This window comes from Scleropages formosus, chromosome 7, assembly GCF_900964775.1.
Source record: "Scleropages formosus chromosome 7, fSclFor1.1, whole genome shotgun sequence".
NCBI lineage: Eukaryota > Metazoa > Chordata > Actinopteri > Osteoglossiformes > Osteoglossidae > Scleropages > Scleropages formosus.
In genome coordinates, this window is record NC_041812.1 from 23,922,368 (window position 1) to 23,947,715 (window position 25,348).

At 47.4% G+C, this 25,348-nt stretch overlaps 1 protein-coding gene across 3 annotated transcripts in view; it reads left to right on the forward strand.

The window, feature by feature from the left end:
• Positions 1-2,976: 2,976 nt before the first annotated feature.
• LOC108926330 (genetic suppressor element 1-like) overlaps positions 2,977-25,348 on the forward strand; it is a 161,860-nt gene continuing 139,488 nt past the window's right edge. For all 3 annotated transcript variants that reach the window (XM_018738967.1, XM_018738968.1, XM_018738969.1), the window contains exon 1: positions 2,977-3,092. In XM_018738967.1, coding sequence (XP_018594483.1) covers positions 3,033-3,092 — 60 coding nt within the window. In that variant the 5' untranslated portion in view covers positions 2,977-3,032. The remainder of the gene's footprint in view (positions 3,093-25,348) is intronic.

The following is a 25,348-nucleotide window of genomic DNA, read 5'->3' on the forward strand; positions in this document are numbered from 1 at the left end:
TGTATTTTGTGCTCATTTCATGTTGAATTATTGTATGAGAACTTGAGTCCTAAAGTTTACACCATTATGATTAGGATTACACACTCTTTCTTAGTCTGAACTTAATATGTTAAAAGCTCTGTGTGTTAGATGTCAGTATGAAGGATAAAGTCTGTTTAAGGCATACTAAAAATAAATACCACGTGTTTTCACCATACTCCAGTGCCATTTGCTTGCCCTTTGCTATAATGTCCAGGCACTGAAACAGTTACAGTGCGCCTGCGCAGACGGAAAATCACGGCACATCTCCGAGTGACACGCTACAGGTATGACTCCGGTCCGGAGCGTCACCTCAGAAAGCACACCTGGCTTGAGCATATATTATAATATTATATAAGAAATAGAAATGTATGAGAGACTTCCGGAATGATTTGAAGTCAGATAACGTCCACGTTTGTTTCTGAAATGACTAATAATAAATAAGAGATTAAGTTCTGCAAAAAAAAAAAAAAAAAACGCAGATGTGTGTGACGCTGCCATGGGAATCGCCCTCCGCTGCATCCTGATCGAATACCACTTTGACACACTTTCGTTTGGTCGTGCAGGTGATGGAGGGGAGCGGAGATGGCGCTGTCCACATCCGCGCGCGGGATGATGGATGAGCTGTGAGCGATGCGCGCTCGTTCCGCTCTCCTTCCTCTCTCCACGACGAAGCGATCATCGGTACATCATCGGGCAGAGGTGCGAGGCGCCGCGCGATCGCACCGATTTCGCCTTTTCCTTTCAGTTGCTTTTCTGGCCACTTTGGACCCGCCGCGGGGCTGCGCATATTATAGTTCACTCCCTCGTGCACTTTCACTTACTTCCGTTCACTTTTAGTTTCCTTGGACTCTGAGAGGAGCGCGGACGCGCCGGCGTTTCCCTCATCGGTGATGCCGTGGATCCGCGCTCGGCTGTCGGCACCGCTTCCTATTAGCGCTGAATAACCGCGCTGCGCGGGAACAGGCACCGGAGGAGTCCCGCTTATGGCTGCGCTTCGTCCCGCCGACCGGGGCAGGGGTGCGGGGCGCGCGGCGCTGCGGCGCGTGCACTGCTTCGTGTGCGGGGCCGCCGTGACACCTGGCAAGGAGCGCAGCCTGCAGGTGCGTCCGCGTGGGGACGGCGGCGCGCCATGCTTCCCCTTCCTGCAGCGCTCGCACCCGGCGCCCGGGGCGCAGGAGCCGGGCGCCGACGGGAGCGCGCGCGTGTGCGCCGTGTGCCACCTCTTCCTGGGCGCGCAGTGGGACGCCTTCGAGCGCGCGGGCACGCCGCTGGACAAGCGTGTGTACTGGCTCAAGAGACCGCACGAGTGCGAGGCCGAACGGACCCCCCGCGAGCGGCAGCTGTCCTGCCGCAGCCCGGACGAGACTGGCGCGTGCGCAGCGCACGAGGACACGCCTGTTGTTGTGCGCAGCAGACACACCTGCAGCGAGAGCATCGCGGAAAGCGAAGGAATCAAGGTGTGGATGGGTGGCCGTTCCAAGAGGCCTTTCCGTGGCGGTCCATCGCGGGAGTCCCACGGGCGTTGGCATCCCGGGCGCGTGTCTCTGGATCGTTTCCAGCTGTGCACCGGTAGCCCTTCTCTTGACACACCCGAGTCGCACAACGGAGTCACCGTGAGCAACAAGAAGAGGCGATGTCCAGTGAGGGTCACGCAGCCGCGTGTGGCACCACGGCGTCACAGGGCAGTGGGTGCTGAGGATGTGCTTTCCAGACTCTCGCCTTCAGGAGCTTTCAGGGTTCCCAACTTGTACCTTGATGCCCGAGTGGAAAGTAAACTGTACAGGTCAGATGGAAGCGGTCAGGCTGGCAGCGATGAGATAAATGTAGCAGCTGACCCTCAGAGTGGGTATGGTGACAATAGTGATGGTGGTGAAGATGATGATGATGATGGTAGCAGGTGCAAGCAATATGGTGAGGGGCCGAACAGGGACCAGACTGAATCCACAGGTGTGGTGTCGAAGCCCGAGTGCGTCGGCTCTGTGGACGGGCACGTTTGCTACATCTGCGAAAGTGAACTGCCTCGGGGGGGTCACTTCAAAGTGTGGCTGCAGAAGCGGGAGCGACATGCAAACCACCCTTTCTTCCCCTTCCTCTGGCTGCACACCCCACCTCCGAGAGCAGTGCCCCTGAGTCTGGAGGGGTGTGCCCTGGTGTGTGCACGCTGTCACGACTCACTGGCGCATCAGTGGGGGACCTTCGAGCTGGCGGGCATACCTGTGCTTCAGCGACTGTACACGGTGCCCCTGGGGGTCACCAGGGAAGCCTGCTACCTGTGCGGTCGGGGGTGCGCTGAGGCTGTCAGGGTGGCCTTCTTGCCTGCCAGAAGAGGCAAGACTAGCCGTTCCATGTACTTCCCCTTCATTGGATTTCTGCCATGCCCCCCGGGGGCCAAGGCGCCGCACGACCGACAGGTGAGCTGCTGCACACTCTGCTTCAGAATCCTGGAGGACATCTGGGCAACCTACTGCCTGAACCAGAGCGAAGAGCTTATCACCTCTGCCACAGCCTTCCTCAGGAGGTACCACCAGGCACTGGGAGAGGGAGAGGGGCCCACCAGTACAAGTGCCTCTGTCTGCTACCTGTGTGGGGCAGAGTCAGGGACAGGAGGAGACTTCCAGTTGCGTGTTAACCCCCCTGTGTGCTGCGGGAAAAGCGAACCTTTTTTCCCCTTCCTCGGCACCAAGACGCCTGCTCCACGTGCCAAACCTGTTGACTCCACAGGCTTGGTGTCCACCTGCGTGCTCTGCTATCATGACCTGTGTGCCCAGTGGGCCCGACATGAGGCTCAGGTGGGACAGCCCTCCGGCAGCCCCTGGTCCCGTCGGTACCGCTGCGACACTTTCGTGTGCTTCTTCTGCCAGAGGGAGAGGAGGCGGCGCCTGGGTCTGCAGGCAGTCCGTGTAGCCCGACTGCCCATCTTCCTGTACGCGCCCAGGTTGAGCGGCACACTCGTGATGGATGATGGGAATAAGCTGATCATTGGCTCGTGTGTGGAATGTAAAGTCAAGTTGATGACCAGTGGGGAACCCAACAGTGGGCAAGATGGGAGTTCCCAAGCTGCAAAGCACAAGGTATTTCCCATGGATTGAAAGTGCCTGTATTGGTGTAAATACCTGCAAAAATGCCAATTTTATTGAGCTTCTCTCCTGTTCATCAGTTCGTGCGTGTTTATGCATAGCCGGCCTAAGTTTTATCTAACTGGAGGATCTGAAGAGGTTGTCTCTGCCGATAGATCTCCAGCGGTGAACCCTTTTTGATTCACACTCTTTGACTGTGGCTATTTCATTAATTCATTGTTTGCTTTTTCCCTCCATTGACAACGTGTTTGAATTTTGTGGTGAAAACCGTGGTTTTGTCAGGGTGCAGCAAGAGAATCTCCTGTAGGAGATCAAGTGCTGCGCAGCAAACGGTGTGACTCTGGAGAAGAGTGTGTAGAGGTAATAAGACACTGGGCTGGCTGTCACTTGGGTTACCTGGGGGTTCCAGGCAGCCTTCAAAATCTAGTACAGTACATTTAGAAACCAGAACCCCAGGGGTCATGGGTCATGGGCAGTGGCTGATTCAGCTCCATCGAATGTTGTTTCTGTCATGCTGTGCTGGACCATTGAGCTGAAAAAACAGTCACCCCTGTCAATGTAATTTTTCCCTTCTGAACACTTAGAGGTCCCATCACTGGAAACAAGATATCTGGAGAAAATAGGGTGGGAGTACAATCTTGGGTGTTTTGTTTTTAGCAAGAGATCACCTCTGTGCTCATGCTTGCTAGTGGAGCTGTATACTACTCTTTTTATTTTGTTTTACTCTAAAACCAGCTTCATTCTGCACCCTGGAGAACCGCCTTATATTTGCCTACACAATAATGCCGGATCATCCTGGAATAAAAACGTTGGTGTGAGGTGCATAAGATGTGTTTTGCAGTTTGGAGGGCTCTTTAACTATAAAGTGCTTTCGGGAAACCCCAGCCAAACCCTTCTCTGGCTCAACTTGAATGATTTCAGCTTTGTGGCTTACGGTAGACAGGTGGCCACAGGCTTCCAGTGACATGAGATCTACTCCAAGGCATGGATGCCATCCTGCTCATGGCACAGATTGACACATCTGCTGGCAGTACTAGCAGACTTGATCATTATCTCCTTAACAGGTGGGGCTGGGGGGTAAATGAACATAGTGGTTCTAGTATCTTCTTGAATCATCTCCACAATCTGCTTTCCCTCAGCAGCTTTTTTTTATATAACAGCACAGAGGTTTATACGTATGTTCTTACAAAATCAGTTCCTGACAAAGGAGGGTATTGATATGTCAGGAAGATGAACAACCACACATAGAGGGTCCAGATCTTCAAGGCTTTCCATGTTTCCTTGTGGATTGTCTCCACATGATTGCTGGGTGGAGGTATGTGAAAAGGTTGCTCCTTTGCATGAGCTGCTGGTGACTGTCTCCAGTGAGGACTGGCTGGAAAAAGTGTAATCTCTAAAGCATGCCTTTGGAGCCTCGGTCATGTAATCTTTTGCTTGTTGTTCTTTTCCATCATGAGTTTAAGCAAACCAGCAATGATATGCGTGCCGGACAAGCAAAAATAAGGCAGAAATCTCACAGACTATAACCTAATTCATCTCTAAGGTGGACAAGAATGAGATGATAATTAAACTGATGCAGAATGCATAAGTCAGGTGCAAAATATAAATGTTATCCATTGTCTTTCAAGGTATTTTAGAAGTTTTTTTTTTTTAATTTGAAAAATGCGAATGACTTTTTACTAAGAATGCTTAACACACCATCTTTGATAATATCAACATTCTGCAGATATGCTTTTGACCCGTGGTCTTATAACTTTGGATCTGCTGTTAATCCATTGCTTTTAGGAAGGGACTGACCTTTGCTATAACTGGCAAAAAAGAGTTCATAATCCTACGGTGCACGCGCACCTAAACATACACACACGGTTTTGGGACTAGTATTTTTTCATTCTAGGATTATTCCTGAGATCAGCAATGTAGATCGATTGTTAGACTCTTAGTGATGGCGGGATCCCCATGCAGGAAACCTTGGGGACCCTCTAAATCACAGTCACCTGGTATCACCCCAGCTGTGTGGCCTGTGAAGATGAATGGTGTTGTCTGAGGCTCCACGGCCCCAGGGAAAATCAGTAATGCAGGGAGGACTGAAAAAAGAGGGATCCCACAAGAGCAGAGACCCTGTCTGTCGATGGCCTGCTGTGTTCTTCCTCAAACCAGTGTGTGCTGCGGGTTCCTCTGTCGGGGCTTTTAAACCCCTAACCGCTGGATTTGGTAAAGAATGTAGGCTATATGCTGTTATGTTTCTACGTGTAATCTATGAAAATGAGAAATGTAACCAAGAATGTGGTCTTTTTCCTCACAAATGCCATATTATTTGCATTCTGTAGGAATGGCTGGCAGAAAGATTCCCTTACGGCAGCTTTTGCTCAAGTTACAATTAGAATTCTTGTTCTCCTTTTCTGCTGTAATTGTGATACAGTTGCTGTAAAATATGTTGCTATTTGACCGTTTTTAAGGATAAAAGTAGTAATGGATGGACAGCGAAACAAGTTGAGATGTTGAATAGCAGAGAGAAGGCAGGGATCGTTTTAGAGCAGCCACTCTCAGAGGCAGAAAGGAAATAAAATGTACTTTTACTCTGTTATGTTTCGGCCTCTATCTTCTTATTACTTTTAAGTTTTTCACTTTTAATGTTGAACTTTCTCAGTTTAAAACCATTTGTCAAACAGGAGGAATGCCTCTGCGCTGTCAGCTGACTTTTTCTATGGATTTCATTGGCCACTTTTGGCTGTCTGCCAGTTTCATTTAAACCAATCCTATCACTCTACACCTTGGATTTCAATGTGCAGTGAGACCAATCAGAGGTGAGTGTTGACCAGGCTGAGTTTGTTACTGACCAATCAAATTTGCACTTGAGTTTTGTTCTGCTTTGACTGGCAACCGTGTTCATTTACTGGCAGAGATGTGATGATAGAAATGGCTTTGTGGAAAAATGAGTATAAATAAGTTCCGTAAGTTAGAATAAAGCTTTTTCCTTTGCCGTCCTTATCAAAGTTTGTGGAGTCATTTGGTGAGTTGCTCCTGTTTTGTTATTGAAATAAAGCAAATTCACTGTGCTAACAGGCATTTGTGTGTTACTTACTCAGTAAGTTACTGTCATGTGTTGACGAGTAAGGCAAATTTCAGGCACTATAAAAAACGAAAGGTTAAAACACTGGCCCATTTCATTCAAAAGCTGTCAAAGTGTAACGCTTGTTTGCTTATAATTGCTGCTGTTATATATTATACAGTACATTGTCAATAAGACTTTTTTTTTCTGTGAAAGTTACAAATGTATATTTGAGCTGTAACATTGCTGGTTAATATTAAGGATTATAAAAAACATAATCTGGCTCAAAGAAACTTGATACTTTTTAACATACTCAAGCAGATTTTTGGATGTCTCTTTCTACCTCATCCATCCATTTTCAGCAACTGATTTTCCTGATAGAAGTTTCCGCGGTCCACAAAGCCTATCCCAGAATCACTGGGTGCAAGGCTGAAGGGGGTAACACCCTGGATGGGATGCCAGTGCATTGCAGGGTAGCCATGCGCAAACACACACACACACACACGCTTTCTGACATGAAGGACAATTTAGCATCACCTGTTCACCTGAATTGCATGTCTTTGGACGGCGGGAGGAAGCCAGATTGCCCCGAGAAAAGCTACGCAGACATGTAGAGAACATGCAAACTCCATACAAACTGAGCCAGATTCAAACCTATGACCGAATATCCCAGGCACTATGAGGTGGCAGCACTACTCACTGCTCCACTGTGCTGCTGTGTTTTTACTTCATGCCTTTAAAGCGCTTTTATTGAATATTGTCATTGTATTCGTATTCATAGTATTTTATTGAGTATTGACTATTTTCCCACCTCTGGGCAGTCTGAGAGGAGAGCTGGATTGCATGTTGGTGGTGTGGGAGGATAAAATGAAGAACAGGAAGAGGTGTGATGGGACCCTACTGGAGATCCACCCTTTCCCATTACAGGTATCCCCTCCAGCACAACATTGCTGCTCTTGTTCTAGGCAGTAAGTGGCAGTACTGTGCCAGAAGTGTGGGTTGGATGTGTGTTTGGGCTGGTGGGGCAACAGCTGTCCCAGGTCCACCATAAGAGGCAGCTGGTCTACGATCCCTCTAACAGCTCCGTGACACTTGTGTTTCATTTTACCCCCATGTGCAATGTTGAGTCCTTGTGTCAACTGCTATGCTGGTTCACAGGAATAGATAATTTATTCCATTACTGCCTCCTCTAGTTAGGATGTTCACCACAGCAAATAACTAATAACTAAGAACAAAATGTGTGCAACAGCAAGCAAGTGCATAAAAACAGTTAAAATTGTTTTATTTCTTAGGTTTTCAAATTAAGTGCTTTGGCAAAGACTTGGTCTTTCTTACATGTGCACCTTTTACCCTGTAGTCATAAACGGAAAGTAAATTAAGTGTCACCGTCACCTGCTGCTGATTCTGTCAGGTGTGAAAGACCAGTGAAGGTTACTGGGAATAACTTCTGTGTGTGTTAAGGTGTGGGTGAAACAAAGCAGCGCTCTGTGCCTGGTTTTTTCTAAGATTTGCAGTGACTTTTCACTAGTTTAGTGGTAAATGAAACTGCTTCTCCATAGTTCATGCCCTTGCCTGTTGAGGCAGATACTCAGAAAACAAACGAAAAGGTGATAAAGAGCAGACTTTGTATATATATTTTTGGTGTCTACAGTCCTGGGTACACAAGAGAGAAGAATGTAATCCTCTCTTGCCTGACATTGATAATAAATGGCAGTAGACTGAGATTTATTGGAAGTTTGAATGTGTTGTGAAGTATCAGGTACAGGTATAAATACGTATCTCAACATTACCATCCTCAAAAATGCGGGTAAAAATCACCAGCACAGACCACAGATCCAGTTTTGTCATCATGCTTTAATCTTTCGCTCTTCTTTTCTTGTTGGTTTGGCACTGAAATGAGTTCCAGATTATAGTATTGCTCTCATTTTGAATGTTGCCAAACTGAGTTGGAGTTGAACCAGGGTGATGCTTTTTACCTCGCTCAGGTCAAGGTGTCACACTGTGGTACAAGACAACCTGCCTGTGCGCAGTTCCCTTTCATGCCCTCCTTTACAGAACTATGAACTATTTAAAGCTATTGCAAGGGCAGCTCGATTATTTCAGTCTTTTTGAATTTTCCTCATAGCTGACTGTGTGTTTTATTGTTCGTCATCTAATAACCCCCTTGACTGCATGCATGTCCTGCAGGTGTAATAGCAGAAATCCTGCACTTCCATGTCAGTCCTCAGTCTTTCCCTGTCACCACTCACATTTCTTCCTCCCTACACACGGTCGACTGACTCACGGATGCAAACCCAACACCTTCCAGCCCTGTCGAATCACCGGATGGGACCGACTTTAATAGAAAACAGAATCTGTGCAGACTGAAAAGCCGCTGAGAGGTGTTAGCACCACTGATGGATCATTTGTGATCTCTCCGGGATTTTTTCACAAGGAAAAAAAGGCAGAAAGCTTAAACAGATGCTCCAGATGCTGTAGAATGAAGGAAAACAGCTTTGAGGAAAGCAAAAGCTTCCAACTCCAGAAATGCTGTTCAGAGAAGACTCTGGCTAGGCTGGGTTTGATGTAATTTCCTGAAATTCAGTTTAGCAATTCAGTCTGCCCTCCCCATAGACTTGATGTGCTGAGTTTGACACCTTATGAACTAGAAAGCAAAATGCTAACCAGGATCTTGGAAGAACTTTTGTTATAATAATAATAATAATAATAATAATAATAAATTCCACCCAACATCCTTTTTCAGGCTGATTATCTCTCGTGATACTGTTTTTATTATTATTTTCTTATTACTTCATTGCTTATCTGATGCTTTTCCCCAAAAAACCTGAATTTCTATAACTGGGCATTTTTGACTAGAGTATTTCAGGATAAGGTCTTTACTCAAGAGCGCTACAACCGTAGTGGAGAGTGGGCCTTGAACCTGCAACCTTTAAAAGTGCATGTTTTTAACTGCTCCACTACCAGCTGACCCCAGCTGTCTAGCTGTTGTTGAAATATTCTCATTTAATTTGCTCAAGTTGCTCTTGGCCCCGGCAGTTTGTGTGCTTCAGTATTTCAGTGTGCTTGGGAAAGAAGGTGGAGAAAATTTACCTGTGAAGTGCTGTCTTTGGCTTCAGTCTGACAGGAGGACCAGGACTGGACTGTTTAACGACATTAGAGTCGCTGGATGATTGTGTTTGGACATCGCACAAGGGATGCAGGAATTTCATTATCACACCTTCTGATGCTGGCAGTATTGAGTCCAGGGAGTATCAGCAAACCCTTGATTAGATTTTTTTTTTTCTTTTCTTTTTTCTTTGACAAGTTCTACTTGTCCAAGCTTGGTGAAAAAAAAAAACTATCTGTCGCTGGTTGTGATGCCTGAAGCACACGGAGCTTCACGTACCTCGCAGTGTGGTGGTTTTGGTGCCAGCCCCTTCATGAATGCTCCAATTTATCTTCAGACCTGAGAAAGTTGACTTGTTGGGGTGGGGTCTTCGGGGGGCCTCTGCCTCTCAATGCCAGGGCCACCCCCGGTGTGAGAGTCTCTCATGCCGAACAGTTGACCTGGCAGCCCCGTAGTTCCCAACGGCCCTGAACGCCTTTGGCCCTGAGCCACATGCCTGTCCCCAGCCCACCCCGGGGCCTTTTCAGTAGCCGAGCCCCTGATGTGGGTGCGAGGCTGCGTGAATGGACTCTGTACGCCCAGAGGGAGCATTGTTTACTGACAGGGCCCGAGGAGCCGCATCGCAGCGTGAGGTGTTTATTCCCTGTGGGCCTGCTGAGAGCCCTGGCACCACTTGCTGAAAGGGCTTTCATGGCTGGACACGGCGGTGACTACAGTCATTGTTTATTTTTCTCCTCTTGCATACTTCTCGGGTGGAAAGAGATGCAGAGTGGCAACCTCCTCTTGTGCCGCCTTCCTTTGAGGAGAGCGCCGTGTGATCTGGAGCTCCTGGCCCCAGCAGTGGGAACTACGCATTGAGGGAAACTCCTCCCAGCTCCTGAATATATCGCTGAGACTAAAAAGGGGAGAATCCTCATTTCCCAAAACTTTCAGCTAAAAGTTGAGTATAAGAGAGTAAGAATGGGCCTTACGGTGTATGGCCTGAAAGACAGCGGTTCTGTCTGGCGTTGAAGTGCAGTGTGTCCCTGCCAGTGGTTCCCAGGCTGTTGGTGTGTCACTGAGACCTAAACAGCAGTGTAGATGGAGCCTCCCCCCTCTCTATCATTTGTACTGATCCCAGTACACTCTATCGTCCAACAGTACTGACATATGAGCACTAATATGAACAGGGAATCAGAGCACCTCTAGCAAACAGTCCTCCATGTTGGAACCATATACAGAGAAGAGTGAAATTCTGAAATCAAAGTTTTTCCTTTTTTTTTGACTTTTTATCATTTTCCAGGACATAAAGAATTACTTCTTTTGACCAGGATCCCATTTTTGTGCTGTCATTTCACTGTTGGCTTTGTGTGCCACAAGGAGCCAGATTAATTGGCCACGGGACCACCAGTGCCTGCCCTGGCACGCTCCTTCAGCACATGGTTTGCCTGTCTGATGGGGACTCGGTGAGTGACGAGGAGCAACAGCTGTCCAGGTGCATTAAAGTAACCCACGCCTTGGCTTCGTATCAAACTGAACGTATACAGCCATTCAAAGCCCCTAGATAGAGGTCATGCTAAATCTGCAGTTGAATGTTTTCTTCTGGCTTTATCTTTTCATGGGGGTGTAGGACAAAAAAAGTGAGGGTATGGCTCTTGTGCGCACTAGGAATTGGTACGGTGTTTCTTAATTTGAACCCTGGTACGCTTTAGGGCCCTCAGGCCGCTACAGTAACCATGGGCAGCGTGAGCAGGTGACAGGGAGGTGTCTGAACACAGATGGCAGAGCTGCAGGTGGGAGCAGGGCTCTCCTCGTTTCCTGACTGACTCACTCCTCTGGCTCGCGCTCCTTCAAGCCCTCGGGCCACGGGGGAGAGAAAAGGCAGTGAGTTTGCGTTCCTTAGCAACCCTCAGCCACGGTCGCTCATTCATGTGGCTTTCACATAGAGTGGGTGCTGTACATAGAGGCCTGCTGTTGGAGTTATAATGAGACAGCTGTCAGATGTCATTGCCGCATCATCATGAAGCCCATCGTGAGACGGATGTGGACAGACCTTGTTCGTTGCCGGACACTTTGCTGATGCACTTTAATGGAATAAGCTCAGGCCTGTTTATATTGAGTAGCTGAAGGAAGGCTGAACAAGAGGAAGCAGTGCTGAAGTGAGGGTCTCGGAGTTTCTTTTTAACCTGACCGCTGCCGGCTATGGGTTCTTACGTGTGCTAGGTATCCCTTTCAGCTGCAGGTGTCCTCTGCTCAGGTTACAAAGTACAGATAGGGTACTTGTCAATATGGCAGTGCTTATACTCTAGAGCTAAATTATTAAACAGGAAAACTGCCAATGTTTTAAATGTAAAATATGCTTATTTTAAGGGAAATGTTGTTATTTGGAGAAGGGGGTGCGGTGGCGCAGTGGGTTGGACTGCAGTCCTGCTCTCCGGTGGGTCTGGGGTTCGAGTCCCGCTTGGGGTGCCTTGCGACAGACTGGCGTCCTGTCCTGGGTGTGTCCCCTCCCCCTCCGGCCTTACGCCCTGTGTTACCGGGTGGGCTCCGGTTCCCCGTGACCCTGTCTGGGACAAGCGGTTCTGAAAATGTGTGTGTGTGTGTGTTGTTATTTGGACAGCTCATAGATAGTCCATTGTGTGATACATATTTCTGTAGCTCTGGTTAAAAATAGGGCTTGTTGTGAGCCAGGACCTGGGGGTCTCATTTCTCTCTGTGAAGAGTGGACGAGGCTTCCTGCTGCCAGGACCCTAGCGAAGGAGCGAACGGCGGCAACAGTGGCGGCTCCAGGCAGGCGGGCAGCCACGCACGCGGAAACTCGATCATCCACGGCTCAACAGATTGTTTGATTTATTTTAAAGCCCAGCAGATGGCTACAGCAGGAGTTTAAGTTCGCCCCACCGGGCGCACTGCCAGCATCTGCCCAGAACTGCTGAGGAAAAAAAAAATCCACTGACTTTGGACACTTAGACCTCTTCTCCCAAAGAACCACCAACAAACTTCTTCACCCACCTTCTTCTGTGCCTTTCAGGAGCAGTTTAGGCCCACGCAATAGCCTTTTGCCCATTGTAAGGCTTTTGAAGCAATTTGCAGACAATAACTTGTGTGTTATTGGGTCAGAAAAGTGTTTACGCTGATAGCTGTGGTAATTCATGGTAATTGTCTTTCATCACTGTTGCACATAGAGATTCATTGTTGCAGAGGGGAGCTGGTGACACAGAAGGGGAGTTCCAGAACCCACTGAGATAAGCTTATGAAACATCTTCCAGAAAGCTGGATCTCCAGTATGGCCCAACCTTTTATGTGATTCTCGTCCCTCTGCAAGACGGGTCACTGAGCTCAGGGAAAACGGGACGCCTTCAACCAGGACCTTCTGGAGTGCCTCCCGTGGCCTTCTTTATAGAATTCTGATTCGGTACATTCTGTAGAGCTGTTTGTTCTTGTTTCATTGTTTCATGAGAGCAAGAGGAGCTGAGAGCTGGATGCTGTCAAGGCACCGGGGGCCGGCCGCCCGCCAGCAAAGCGGAGGTAGGGCTGCCGAGTTTCTCCTGAACTAAACCCTCGAGGCACTGTTCTTCAAACACAGAGCGAAGAACAAAAAAAAACAATACTTAAAAAAATTCAAGAAGGGTCCAAGTACATGCTGTAAATGAAAACCAGCCCTGAATCTGTTTCCACCCCCTCTGCACATTCTAGGAGCATCACGTGAAGCTGTGACTGATACATCCTAAATGTTTTGCGTCAGTCTGACCACATGGTCATGAGCCACACACTGAACATTTGTTGTTTAGGCCGTAAAAGTTTTTATTTTAGCATCACTGGCACTTCCCAGTTTACGAACACAAATGCAATCTGAAATGAGAACCTGATTTGTTCCTGACTCCAAAGTCACTTCCCCTAGCGAGTCGCAATCAGTAAAAGGTTTAAAAAGTGCGAAGGGTGTTACACGAGAGGTGTCACTTTGGATCCACCCAGCTCCATAAGCACACACACACACACACACACACACACACACACACACACACACACACACACACACACACACAGAGTCTAAAAGCGCTTGTCCCGAGCAGGGTCACGGCAAACCGAAGCCTAGCCCAGCAACACAAGGCGCAAGGCTGGAGGGGAGGGGACACACCCAGGACGGGACGCCAGTCCGCCGCAAGGCACCCCAAGCAAGACTCAAACCCCAGACCCACCAGAGAGCAGGACCCAGCCAAGCCCATCGTGCCACCACGCCCCCTTCTGTCAGCACACCTCACCCCAAACTAATTCTTTAAAAGAGCTGAAGGGATACCACCAGGTCACGGCTTAATAATCAGCTCTGTACTGCTTTGCCTATGATAACCATATGATATTCATTTACCTGCCTGTTATTTCAAAGTTCCATTCCCTGTCTGCACCGGTCCTCTGTGCTTCTTTTGAGGTCCCATGTTCTAGCGCTGTATACATCATGTTGCTGTGTGCCAGCTCTGGTCCCGTACCCCTGCTTCGTATATTGTCCTTGTAAGAATATTCTGTACGTCTCTTCAGTCCATGTTCATATCACCTGTGCCCTTACACTTTCTAATCTGCTCCGTCGACTTGTTTAAACGCTGTAGTCGAATCCTCAAACTTTACAGCTACGTCCGGGCGTTACAGTAATACCCGTCCATGTTCGTGTCAGTCCAGACGTTACATTTGTAAGAGTTATGTTTTCATTTACAGCCTGCAGGTGCCGTACTGACCGAAGACGTTGCTAAGGACCTTGGTTCAAATCATTATACTTACCTTGAACTAGTCCAGTAAAAACTACCCAGCTTTCAGAGTTAGTTGTGTAATTAGGTCAACTTAGAGAGGTGCTGAAATTTGGGGACGCTAAATGTTGCTACTAAAATCGAAAAATAAATTGTGATCTTGGAAAAAATTTCAGTCAAATACAAAATCAGAAGCAGCCTAATAATAAGGAAACGGTTCCCTAGTTAGTAGTAATTAGAAACTGGTAGGGAGGAAGACTGGAGACACATTAATATGAACATACTGTACATCTTACTGCAATATTTACGTACTATCACTGATGAATGAAAATTGCACCCAAGTAATTTAAACTTTTTTCCCAATTTGCTTGCTTGCTGTTGTGAAAAGATTTAGTTTCTACCTTGTTTAATCTAAATGTTAGGATGTACCACTGCAGCTAGTGGTAGGTGTCTTTATGATGGGGGCTGGCCTTGGCCCAGAATGATAAAGACGGTTTTGTCCCCGGAGGGCCTGTTTCCGAACAGGAAAAATTCTCACACCATCAGCGTTAATGACAGTTGTCCGTTTTGTTCAGTGTCACAGGTTGGGACCATGTGTAAAAAAGCAGCGGCTTGTGGTCCTTGGTCTCTGTTAATCCTTCTTCGTGTTAGTGGTCATGCTGGTTTTTGAGGGCTGCTACAGAGGTGATGGGGGTGCTGCAGAACAGTGCGTCTTCATGTTGCTCTCTTTATTGCGTCTTGCGTTATGGTAGGATGGGCTTTTTGGGGTGTGGGGAGAACAGCTTTCGGTGTCTGTGGGGTCACTTTGCAACTGTCGAATCATTGAAGATGGTCTGAACATTGCAGTTTCGAAGAAGAAACCTGTGGCTGCGATTCAGAACTTCAGGGGGGGCGGAGACAGAGAGAGAGAGAGATGCATGTGCATGCAAGGTGCCAAGTCAAACCTGACCCGTAGCGACCATTCACGTGGTTTTCAAGGCAAGTCAAGGGAGGAACAGAGGCAGGTTGCCAGGTCCTTCCTCTGCAAGTTGGGGGAGGCAAACAAAGGGAGAAACACAGATCCACCATGCACCCCAAGCAGGACTCTAACCCCAGACCCCTCACCCAGAGAGGCACCGGTCAAACGGGTCGAACCTGCCGCACCACCGCACGCCCCTAGAGAGAGAGATATCTTCCATTAAACATGAATTCCTCAGATGCAGCATGTAGATGTGCTAAGGACAGTGTGCGCACAGCGTCAGGAGGTTAATGAGAACTCCAGGGCCCCATGTGAACAGAGCCCAGTAATTATAAAGCTGACAGGCATATGTCTGGTGCGAGGGATACTGCTGTATCATAAGTCACTGGGGTCAGGTCATGACCACAAACTTGAAACTCATGTCCTGCAGCTCTGGGAAGAACCTGCTGTTTTATCAGGCCAGAGAGAACCTTATTTTAGCAGGTCTTGGCAGCAAGAGAATGCAGATACCCTCATGTCTATGAACGTCCTCGGGCTCTTTGAGTTCAGTACCGACAATGTGCAGTACGCATTTACATTTATGTATTAAGTGGACACTCCTCCGATGGGAAACATGACTCAGAGTGAGGAAAAGTGCATGAACAGCTGAAGAGCTTTAGATACAGACATATGATTATTGTAGCACAGCCCATTTGACAGCGTTGTTTTTTCTGGTGCACATTATGGTGCATTGGGGGCAGCCGTTGCATAGTGGTTAGGGCTTCTGCCTTTGGACCCAAGGTCGCAGGTTTAATCCCCACCTCTTTAGTCACCACCCTTGAGCAAGGTACTTACCCTAAATTGCTCCAGTAACATTACCCAGCTGTATAAATGAGTAAATAATTGTGACCTTAACATTGTAAGTCACTTTGGAGAAAAGTGTTAGTTAAATGAATAGATGCAAATGTACACAGGTAGTGGTCTATTGAACAGAGTCTAATATGAAAGTGATTGTGACACTCCACGTGTAGCGAGGTGAGAATTTAAACCTTTGCTGCTTTGACCAGGATTTGTTGGCCCGTAACACTGGCTCCAACAAAGGTTTAAATCATCACTCCGCACTTCTAAAGGGAGCCGAAGGCTCTCATGTAGTGACCCGTGAAGCGGCTCATTCTGTATACTCTTTTGGCTCTAATTCCTGTTGTCTGTCCATTTGTCCTGCATCCTCTACCTGGACTGATGCTGCTCTTTGGTGGGTCTCTTTTGCCTTTAGTGTTAAGATTTATCATTGTACAGCGAACAACGGAAGAAATTTCATGAATGTAAATATTTAAATATGCCCATGCTGTTGAATGAAAAATGCAAACCGCTAAGAATAGCACTGAGTAAAAAATGTATTTCCAGAGAAAGGCTGCTGGCTCGGAAATAAAGGGGCTTGTCTGAGCGGCGTGCCAAGACTGCAGCCGTCAGTTTAGATATTCCCAGTTCCGTCAGCCTCCTCTTGGACCCCCCATCCCATCAAATAAGGCTAAATGTCTTATTCAGAAGTTTCTTCCAGTTCTACGCAAGTGTACTCCTTTTGAACGCTCAGAACTTAGTTGTCTTGATGGTTCGCGTATTATTTTTGTGCATTGTGCTGCATAATCCGGAACGGCTGATTTACTGGGTCGATGTGCTGCTAAGAGCTTCCATCCCCCAGTGGTTTCTAGGCTCTCGTGGGAACTGTCAAGCAGCAGGAGGTAATAAATGTTTAAAGATGTGACCCACGGCATTGATAATATGAACTTGAAGAAAGATGTGGCGCTTTCTGTAGTTCTCTTCTGTGTCGTTTGTCTCGTTTATAACGCCCAAGTGCATGGCACGGGCTGCTTCTTTTTTTACCAAGAAAATTTTTAAGAGTTATTATAATTTATAGCAGTGTAAGGGTTCTAATATATTGAATTAAAAAATTTACTGTATAGCTGCGTGGCACTTTTTCATGTGTTGCACCAGTAAAGCTTCTGTTATTATCATAATTTTATGATTTTTATTCACCATTAGCGTCATGTTACACTTTACAGCCTCTCCATGGAGCGGAGTGGTTGGCGCTCAGGTTAGTCCAGAGTTAAAATCTAGAAGCTTCTGTTTGCTTTTCCCTTGCCCTGCTGAAAGGGGAGATGTGTAGTAACTTTGAGAGGAGCAGAACCGGTCCCGTTGGGCTCTTTCAGGAGCTGGATGGTCGCCGCGCCAAGGCCGTGCCGAAGGCCTGCCAGCAACCCGCTTGTTTGCTCATCTTGCCGGAGCCAGAGGCTGACCTTATTAACTGGCAGGACAGCCATCTTATTTAGACACATCTGGCCATGGGGGAGCCCACATAGCCCCCATACTGTGTTCCTGCTCGCTGCTGATGACTTCGTGTGGCCTTGCTGGAATGCTGACAGGGCTTCTCACATCTGTTGGAAAAAAAACACCAGGTTTCCTTACCATCTTCCTTGCTGGCACCTAAACTATAGCTGAGCAGGACCAGGATGCTGGCTTCTTTTTCTTCCTCGTTGTTTCTCGCTCTACGTTCCCCTTACATCCACCTGTTTGCTCTAGTTAACTTAGTATAGCCGCCTTTTGCATGTATAGAGTTGCTCTGCACGTATGATATTGATTAATTGATATATTGCAGTCTGGCATCACCCTGTCCTCCTTCTCTGTTCACCTGGACCTGAATACTAGTCTTCTGCAGGTCCACATTTCTGGACTCAAATTAGTCAAGACATGTCTCTACTCCACAGCACTGACACGTCTTTGATTTTTCATATTTGCTGGTCTTTACCTCCAGTACTGTAGCATGTATCATGTTTTAATATTCGGAGATGAATAAAGGGGTGTTGAGAACAAGTAAATATGAATAGAAATAAATGTGTATTTCTGAAGCCACATTTTCTTTAGCTTAATTTGGGAATCAGGGTTAATAATCCTACAGTGTGCAAATGGACTTTTGATGTGTGTGAGAAACAAAATGTTTTCAGTAATCATGGTAGTCCTAATGCTCTCGTGAAAATACATTATTTTTATTTTTGTCTTTCATTCCGCTGTCATTGCCGGGAGCAGAGAAGTGCACCTTGAAGGAAGCAGTTTGCATCATATTTTCCCAGCAAGGTGCAAATGAAGAAACATGGTAAAATGCTCAGAGTGGAAGTTGAACAGCGTCTCCAGGATTTTGTCCACAGTTCCTCTGCACCAGGTGTAGCAGGGGGCAGTCATGGATAAGACCTAGTGGTACGTTTCCCATAGTTCTTACTGCACTCTCTGGATTCACACAGTTTGTGTGGAGCTGTGGTTTTGTCTGCAGCAGCTCCTTGGGTGGTGTGGTGAGGACCCCCCAAAACCCATAGGGCTGCTGGCTGCGGTTACTGTCCTCCAGGTGCCCACCCTGTCGGACCACCGCTGGGCTCAAACTGCCCTGCCGTTCTGAGGCCCCACGCTGTCCTTCTCCGGTTTGATGGTTTCTGGGATTTTCTTTAAGCGATCAAATCACTTGATCCTCCCTGCCAAGCTTACTATCAAAGCCCCCTTTGGTGCATTTAGGTGGTCCTTTGTGTTTGCTGCCCTGCAGCCTGTCAAATGCCTAAATGGAAGTACAAAATGTGATTTTTGTTTTTTTTTTTTTTTTTTTTTTTTTTTAAGCAGTAGTAGGTATTTTCTTTGCTTCACCAAGTGGCATCAGTGTGCAGTGCTGTTTTTTGGGGAGAGGAATTTTTAATGTTTCTGCTGATCTAGGGAATCTACACACACACAGTTGGAAACCACTTATCCCAAACAGGGTCGCAGCAAGCTGGAGCCTAACCTGGCAACACAGGGCACAAGGCTGAAGGGGGAGGAGACACACCCAGGACAGGATGCCAGTCCATCACAAAGCACCCCAAGCAGGACTCAAACCCCAGATTCACCAGAGAGCAGGACCCAGCCAAACTTGCTGCGCCACCACACCCCCCTCCTAGAGAATCTAAATTTCCATTAATGTATAATTGTGTGTGTGTGTGTGTGTGTGTGTGTGTGTGTGTGCGCGTTACACCACTGTGCTGTATGAATGGGTGAAGGATTCTAGAGAGGTTTGTGCAGTATATCTACCATTGTAAGTTACCTTTGGCAAAGGTGTTTGCAAAATACTAGTTAATATAATTTGGAAAAAATGTACAAAAGACGGCTGGTGCAGGTATCAGAACACAAGATTAAGATCAGTCTAGAATCTAAAGTGATTTCAGGTCACAGAGCTGACATTTCATTGCATCAAAGCTGAACCATGTAAACTTTGTGCTCAAAAACATCTAGAGGTTAAATTCAAATTAAATGTGTGTGCGCTATATCTCTCCCGAGTGCCAGACCTAAAAACATGCAGACACGTGCAAAGTGCCGCCCAGTTGGTGTCTGTGCTCGTGTCTGTGGTTCAGCACACGTCAGTTCGTGTCCTCCGTTGTCGGGACAGGGGTTGCGTCCTTATCTCAACGAGCCTGGGGGTCTAATCACCTTTCAGGCTTTCTGTAGGACAGAACAGGTCTTATTTGGAAGAAATAACACATTGCACATGTTTCCCTGGTTGCCGTGCTTCCTTTCCTCATTTTCCTGACCCTGCGATGGCTCTCTGTCGCTATCGGCGGGCAGGTGCCCGTTGTGGCTGCGTTCCGTTCGCATTTCAGCGTTTGCGAAGGAGAACGTGAGCTTCCTGATGACGGTCTCATCCGGCCTCCACACACAGCACTGTGTGCATGACCCCCCAGGGGCCAGCAGTCTACCTGTTAGCTCCCTTAGTCATCACTGGCAGGGCTTTCTCAAGCGTACCGCAGGATGGCGCTCTGGTTCACCTGTGGGGGAAAAAATACCCATAGAGCACGTAATAACAGGCCATTTTTGTAAGTTTTCTTAAAACAGTCTAGAGAACTATAGAAATATTTACCCGTTCCACCTTGATGCAATTTAAGAGTATCTTTGATCTAAATTTAAATTGTCAGTATTATTTTTATGACAGCGCACTTCTACATCAAAGCACAGGTGTTTATCTGTTTTTCTTTTTTTTTTCGGGGTGGGGGTACCACTCACACACACACACACACACACACACACACACACACACACACACACACACACACACACACACACACACATTTTCAGAACCGCTTGTCCCATACAGGGTCGCAGGGAACCGGAGCCTACCCGGTAACACAGGGCGTAAGGCCAGAGGGGGAGGGGACACACCCAGGACGGCACCCCAAGCGGGACTCGAACCCCAGACCCACTGGGTACCACTCTCCTTTTTTTATTTTTTACTGTATTTATTTGCATTGCTAGAAGTGGCGTTCTTCCGTAACTGGTCGGGTTGTCATTTGACATCTTACCCGTATAAACAGGTGTACAGTCTGCATTGATTCCAGATATCAATAGTGCTTATCAACAAAAGAATTATGAAAGTCATTGGATATACATATATGTTAATAAGTTCCCAGCACACTAAAAGTAGCACATCGTTTTTGAAACATTGTTCTACCTTACATTAACACACAGCAAATATGCTAATGAGTCAGGGTGATGATAAAAATGCTAAATGTGTTTTAAAGGATGCTGTATCTCCCGTGTTACTTTGCTGCCTTTATTGCCGGGAAATAGATTTTAGCTCTGCTGAGTCTGAGCCCAGCTACTAGGTGCCCGGGATCAGCACCTCACTTGAGAAGTAATAGAGTCGGTGTCAAAAGCCCCTGATTATTTTCCTCAGAAATCCAATATTTGGCTCTGTTTATCCACTCTGTTCTTGAAAGCATCGTGGTCCCCATGTGAAAATCAAAGCCAATTACTCGAGTGCAGTTCATCATCGGCAAAGCGTGCTTCTCTGTACGGGTGTTACGCCTTCAGGCTCTCCTTCGTTACCTGTGCTGCACAGCCTGACCGTGGAGTCCTTTGTCGTCGTTCCGCTACCCGGGGTTTTATGGTGATTTGTCTTTCCGACGCAGTGTTCTTCTAATGGGTCTGGGCATTTTGGCCGCTGAAAGTTAAGCAGATGTGTTTTGAGGCTACCATCAAAATTATATGTACAGTCACAACAGAAGGGATTTAGTTTTTCTTTCCAAGCTTGTCTTCCCTGGAGTGTCCACCTGGTGGCGCTAGTACTCTTTTGCATTCTGCATAGTTGACGTTCTGCATGGTTCCTTCGATGCTCCAGAAACAGTCATAAGAACCTCTGAGTTTTGAGCTGCAAAACTGATCCGTTTTCAACAGCAGCTTATCCCGTTAGAGTCCTGATGATCAGGAGCTTATCCGAGGAAGCATAAGGCGTGAAGCATGGCACTGGGATACCGGCACATTCCAGGCGGAGCAACGCACGCACACACACGCACGCGCACGTAGGGCCCAGTACACCTGAACACCTTTCAGAGGAAAATGCCGCCTGCAGGAAAGCAATTTGCACATGAGGGAAGCTGCACGGGGAGAGTCTGCTCGAATTCAAACCCATGACCCTGGAGGCTGTATTCACTGAGCCACCGCGGCATCCAAAGCTGCATCAGAATTTACTTGTTTTCAGTGTTTTACCGCAGCACATTGAGCTCGGGCACCAGATCTGGTGAGACGTCACCAAGTGCAAATATCTTCCCTCCCACATCTGGGTCCAGAGTCCCCGAAACATCTGCGCTTGACGTGCTGCTTTATTCTCCCAGAAGCTGTGAGTCGAACCCTGAGCCCATAGCAGGAAGTGCGTTGCAAGCGGAACCATCCTGGGGACAGAGCACTCTTGCTTGGAAACAGGACCCCAGGGGGGTGGTTGGAAAGTGTGGCGAGGTGGGTTTATTCTGCCCTCTTTCCTCTGTATGTGTGCGTGTTTGTGTGTGCGCACGCGCCTGTGTACGCGCTCATGTATCTGCTTGTTCCCCTCTTCATGTCCCGCAGGAAGACCCCCCCTGTGGATCAGACATGAATGCGGTGAGGGGGGACTGCACCTGGTACAAAACAGGCAAAAGTGCTGATATGATGGGAATGCGGGTGGAGTGTGTGTGTGTGTGTGTGTGTGTGTGTGGGGGGGGGGGGGGGGGGGGGTTCGCCTTTATAATTGGTCTCAATGGAGATTAAGTGCACCCCCTCCCCCAGCCCTCAGAGCATCCGCCAGCTCTGTCCGCACAAACAAACAACAGCAAGGTGCCGCCTGCCTCCCGAAAGGCTCTCGACACGCACATCCGCGTGGGGGAGGGGGGAGCATCTTTGATCTAAATTTAAATTGCCAGTATTGTTCTGTCTCTTACAGCCAATTTGTTCCCTTCCAGCAGTTTCACATGTGATGGCAGTGCATTTTTTTTCATCTAGGCGCCACTGTTTATTTGTTTCTTCAGGTACCACTGCACCTCCTATATACATATAATATATATATATATATATATATATATATATATATACACATACATAGAGTATATACATATATAGTGCGTGTGGATGTATGTACAGGATATATTATATAAAAATGTATATATATTTTTCGTTTTGGTAAGTTACGTGTGCATCTCTTGCGCTGTCTCTTTCCACCGCAGGTGGTAAAGTTTGGCTCACGAGAGGGAAAAAAAGAGGCTGAATATTGTATGAAGGAACAGTGTTTTCTCAAGATACAGGACTGAATATTTATTCGTCTTTAATAATTAAGCAGGTCTCCTCATCCTCTGAAGGAGTGCGCGGTGGAGCGCTTTAGGAGTTTGCGTGTGAGGGTTCGAGTGACACAGACAGACGGTTAAGGCTCTGCTCACGCCGAAACGCTGCCGGAACCTCACTCGCGCTGATGCGTTTCAAATTAGGTGGAGTATCTTCTGGGCCGCGTTAGTGGAAACGTTCAACCCAACTAAGCCGTGGGTGTTTGTTAAAGTCTAACTAGTCCAGCTCGTTTTAAACTAGTTTCTTTCATGCCTTGTTTAGTGGACAAACTGTTCCCACGTAGGACACTTGCGGGCTCCTTTCCTCCAGTTTGCCCAAGTGTTGTTGCCCAGGTGCGCTCACGCTTTACCCAGGTACTGTTGACCCCATCGTCAGATTTTTGATTCTTGGAGTGACCTGACCACGACCCCTGCTCTGGTAAACCTTGTACCACGGTGTGCGCACGTGAATGGCGCAGTCCGTTAAGGCTGAAATGGCCCGATGTTCCCACAGCTCATTTGCATTGTATGTGCCCCACAGCTTAGTTGGGTGGTTCCCATGTGTAAAAAAGACCAGGATTAATTGTAGTCCTCTGCTCGTGTGACCTTCTTTTACCATAGCACTCATCTTTCACAGAGCAGCACTGAGCATAATGGTTAGAGCTATAATGCAGCCCAAGGTCCTGGGTTTGAATCCCATATTAGGAGATGTGAGATACATAAATAATGGTAAATAATAGTAAATAATCTCCCCGCTTGTTATTTTTACATGATCCCCTGCAATTTACCATGTGGGCACCAGATGGTGCAGCAGTTAAGGAAATTAGCTTTAAAAAGGAGGTTATACTGTATGTGCCTCACAGGGTAAATGTTTTGAACCTGGTTGATTTACTTATTGCTTTTATCATGTAGATGGATAACAGAGTGCAAATGGCCTATTGAGGGATATTCGTTTCCAGGAAAGAGACACACGCCACAGAAAAAGGTGTCACAGCTGTGTTTTTCACACACTCCTTTCCCATCGCTCACCAGCTGAGCACACTGCTTCTCCCAGCACCCTCTCACACCATCGCAGCCCTCCGGAGTGATCGAGGCCCATTCTTTCATCTTCCATTACTCGTCATTCAGGTACCGCATGCGTGAATGGACACGTACCCTTTATAAGAGCACGGCAGATACGCGGCATATGCGTGAAGAGGGCCTCGTCGCTTTGGTCACGCATGACTTCCTCTTGGAGTGACATTACCGTCTGTGTGCGTGGGGCCACCGTCTCTGTGCCCGGGTTAAGTTTCACCGGTCAATCGGCAATTTGAGCGAACACCAGCAGCAGTACTACTACTAATAATGGTAATAATAATAAGAAGAATAGCAGTAGTGACCACCTTCTCTTTGTTGAGAGGAGGATGGGAAGGTGGGCCTGGCCTCTGGCCTGTACAATCTCAAATATTGCCACATCCTCCCATCCCCTAGGAAACGACTTGAAACAATTGGCCCGATGCTGGCAGCGCTCTCCTTCCTCTTCCCAACACACGCGCGCGCACGCAGACGCCCGCACATTCGGTCGTTTCAATCACACAGGCGCACGGCGGGCGACAGCTTCTCGCAAGGTGCAAATGAAATTTGTCCGTGGGCACCGGGTTCACAGCCGCTTTTCTGCCCTCCTTCATCCAGCTTTGTCTCCTCTGCTCTTCCTTGCCATTCGCATTGGCTGCTTTTCCTTTTGGGTTGACTTTGTCATTTAGTCACTTTTATGATTTAAACCAACAGGGGTGCTTGAGAATGATTCTTGTTGGTTTTCTGTATAAATATTTTCAGAAAAAAAATTAGGCAAGTAACAAAATGACTTGTTGTGAATAGTCCACTTTGTAGATTATATGTAGCGCGCTGGCTCTTCATCTTATGAACAGTCAGTTTTTTTAAAAATATGAACATTTATCTGACACTTTTCTCCACTGCAACTTACAATGTTAAAGTTACAATTTTTTACCCATTTATACAGCTGAGTAATTTTACTGGAGCAATTTTTAGGGGAAGTACCTTGCTCAAGGGTACTACAACCAGAGAAGGGATCAAACCTGCAATCTTTGTATGCAAAGGTAGCAGCTTTAACCACTACACTACCAGCTGTCCAAGTTTTTCTATATTTTACCATTTTATTTGCATTTTCTTCTGTTATTTGGCTGTGTGAATACGACTTGTTTACCCACTGAGTTGATAGGTGGCAATAAATTGCACCCATATACTACAAGCTTACAGCTTGTACCTGATGTTTGTGCTCATTGCTTCCACCTAGTTGACAAGATTATCAGTCTCTCCACCAATTTATTTTACTTGTTCATACCGAAACAATTCAAGTTTGGAAATCTTTTTGAGTCCCACCGTTGTCGAGAGAGGGAAACGGATCGTCCAGGACGCCCGTGCTCGTCCGCGACCCGCAGAGCAGCTGCCACAAGCAGCGGTGGGCTCATCTGGCCCAGCGGGACATGACACCCAGCCAGGTCTTAAGCCTGCACAGTCCCCATGGCACACTGTGGGACGCCGCACCGCACCACAGTAAATCACTCCGTGGTGCACCACCGGGGGAGCCAGCATGCTGCTAGGGCTCATTGGCACAGGCTGTGGGCCAAACAGCAGCACTGTGTCCTCCTGTGTATTAAAATAGGTTTGAGCACTGAACTCACTCTGCTCTCCTGCTGCGGAGGCTTTGCTCAGGACTGGAAGTGAAGCCTGAAGTGTGCCTGCTCTGGATTCCACATATCGCAGGCCACCGCTGTGCTCGTACCCTGGGACCTCCGACGTATCTGAAAGACAGCAG